Here is a 2,363-nt window from a genome sequence, read left to right as displayed (position 1 = left end):
CGAGAACAACCAGTCAACGACTACAGTAATTTAGTTAGGTATCTAGTATTTTCACTCTCTGCGACACATGAGATCCCTAGTGTTCAGGTATGGCAGTGCCTAACGTAAGATTGTCGAGAACAACCAGTCAACGACTACAGTAATTTAGTTAGGTATCTAGTATTTTCATTCTCTGCGACACATGAGATCCCTAGTGTTCAGGTATGGCAGTGCCTAACGTAAGATTGTCGAGAACAACCAGTCAACAGAAGTCGTCGCCTACACGGTTACTCTTTACCGAACAGCGTGACTAACTGTAAATCTTATAAGTCGCCCACAGTTGAAAGCACGGAGCGTGTCGAATTGATATCACGGGCTCGAACCTTGGATATTGCGATCCGCTGCCTGACACGCTAACTAGTAGGCAGGTCACTCTCTGTCCACTTAGGTTAGTATATGACAGCATTTAGCTTCAGCAGTTTATATAATATTACATATACAATGTGTTCAAGTAAACTGTTACCAAGTTATAGCACAACGACTCAACAATTGTTTACAATCCACAAGATACTGTAAAAAATAAAAATAAATCACGTGCAACATTCTTCCACTACTATTGGCCCGGCATGGCCAGGTGGTTAGGGAGCTCGACTCGCAATCTGCTCGCCTTTTCAGCCGTGGGGCATTATAATGTGACGGTCAATCCCACTATTCGTTGGTAAAAGAGTAGCCCAAGAGTTGGCGGTGGGTGGTGATGACTAGCTGCCTTCCCTCTAGTCTTACACTGCTAAATTAGGGACGGCTATTCCATGGTATATTATCTATCATCTGGAACGTAAACGAACCTACCAATGAAATTTACACAACGGGTAACATTTTGATGTATTGCTTTAAATTAAATCAGATGAACAAAAAAGCACGTTAATTATTAAACAATTTGAGCAACGTGTTAAGTCGTAACCTTTGCGAACCGTAAAACTCAATTTCAATCTTAGCGGGAGGATTAAAATTGTGAGTATTCTGCGGCAGTTTGGGTTAGTGTTTTTTGTACAATAATGTGTACATTATCTGTGAACTACTTAAAATGATGTGTACATTATCTGTGCACTACTTAAAATAACGTGTACGTTATCCGTGCACTACTTAAAATAATGGGTACATTATCTGTGCACTACTTAAAATAACGTGTACGTTATCCGTGCACTACTTAAAATAACGTGTACGTTATCCGTGCACTACTTAAAATAACGTGTACATTATCTCCAGAGAAACGGAAAGATAATTTGGGTGAGAGAGTGCACATTTCAAGCACTGCTAATAAATCAATCCTCAAACACTGCTAATAAATCAATCCTCAAACACTGCTAATAAATCAATCCTCAAACACTGCTAATAAATCAATCCTCAGTTAAGAAATGTCCACAAATGGAAAACTAAATGGAATTATCATCGCATTCCCCATATAGAATTGTTATTGATATCTACTAAAGTGGAACATTTGGTAAAGTAGACGAAGGTTTTATACAGTTAAAACAAACAGCAAATGACAGAAATACTGCCTTTAAGATTAAACGTTTCATCTGGGTAGATTCGTGTCTACCTGAATTAATTTTTTTTTACGTGTCGCAGTAACGCTTACAAGAGTATCTAGTACAACTGAAGTATCCTTTTAAAAATATACACAATCTGTAACACGTTTAAGTGTTGTCGTGTTTGCATGAGTTATAATATATTCCGAAGTTAGTAGGTTTGTAAGTTAAAATAATATTTATAAACCAAGACTCATTAATTCTTATAAGCGTATGTGGCCATTTTTTCTTGTGTGAATGATATGAACACAGAAGTCAAAAAACTTCTTAAATATTTCTACAAACTTGATTTCCATAAAAACTGTTCAGTGCTTTTACAAAACAAAAATTGAAGTTAAAACCTACTACCATATTTGTTTCTTTAGTGAGAAAGGGTTAGACTTATGTAGACGAATTACCTTCCTTTTTCAAGCGATCCGACGTTAAAGGAGAGAACCTGGAGCTCCACGTAGTCGCCATATTGGGCACCATCAGCGACAAAGCTGACGATACAAAGAAAAGGGATGTGACGATGGAAAGGCTCAGTGATGTGAAGTTTGTACTTCACGTTGGCTTCCCCATTGAAGGTTCTGTTGCATGCTACAGACAGATAAATTCAGAGCTTAGAACATCTTCCAAAGATTACACAGTCACTTTCTGATTATCTTGTTAAATGTCACTTCTCGGAAAAAATGTGATCAAATCTCAGGGTACTACTTAAAATAATGTGTACATTATCTGTGCACTACTTACAATAATGTGTACATTATCTGTGCACTACGGATTGATTTATTAGCAGTGTTTGAGGATTGATTT

The 2,363-nt window shown here is 37.3% G+C and overlaps 1 protein-coding gene across 1 annotated transcript in view; it reads right to left on the bottom strand.

Moving 5' to 3' along the window:
- The window catches only part of LOC106460152, a 46,167-nt gene that overhangs the window by 8,211 nt on the left and 35,593 nt on the right, over positions 1-2,363 (bottom strand). The window contains exon 4 of the mRNA XM_013919839.2: positions 1,967-2,147. Within this exon, the coding sequence (XP_013775293.2) occupies positions 1,967-2,147 (181 nt within the window). The remainder of the gene's footprint in view (positions 1-1,966; positions 2,148-2,363) is intronic.

This window comes from Limulus polyphemus, unplaced genomic scaffold (genome assembly GCF_000517525.1).
Source record: "Limulus polyphemus unplaced genomic scaffold, Limulus_polyphemus-2.1.2 Scaffold719, whole genome shotgun sequence".
Classification (NCBI taxonomy): Eukaryota; Metazoa; Arthropoda; class Merostomata; order Xiphosura; family Limulidae; genus Limulus; species Limulus polyphemus.
Note: the sequence above shows the minus strand (reverse complement) of the source record. Positions and strands in the feature narration are given on the sequence as shown.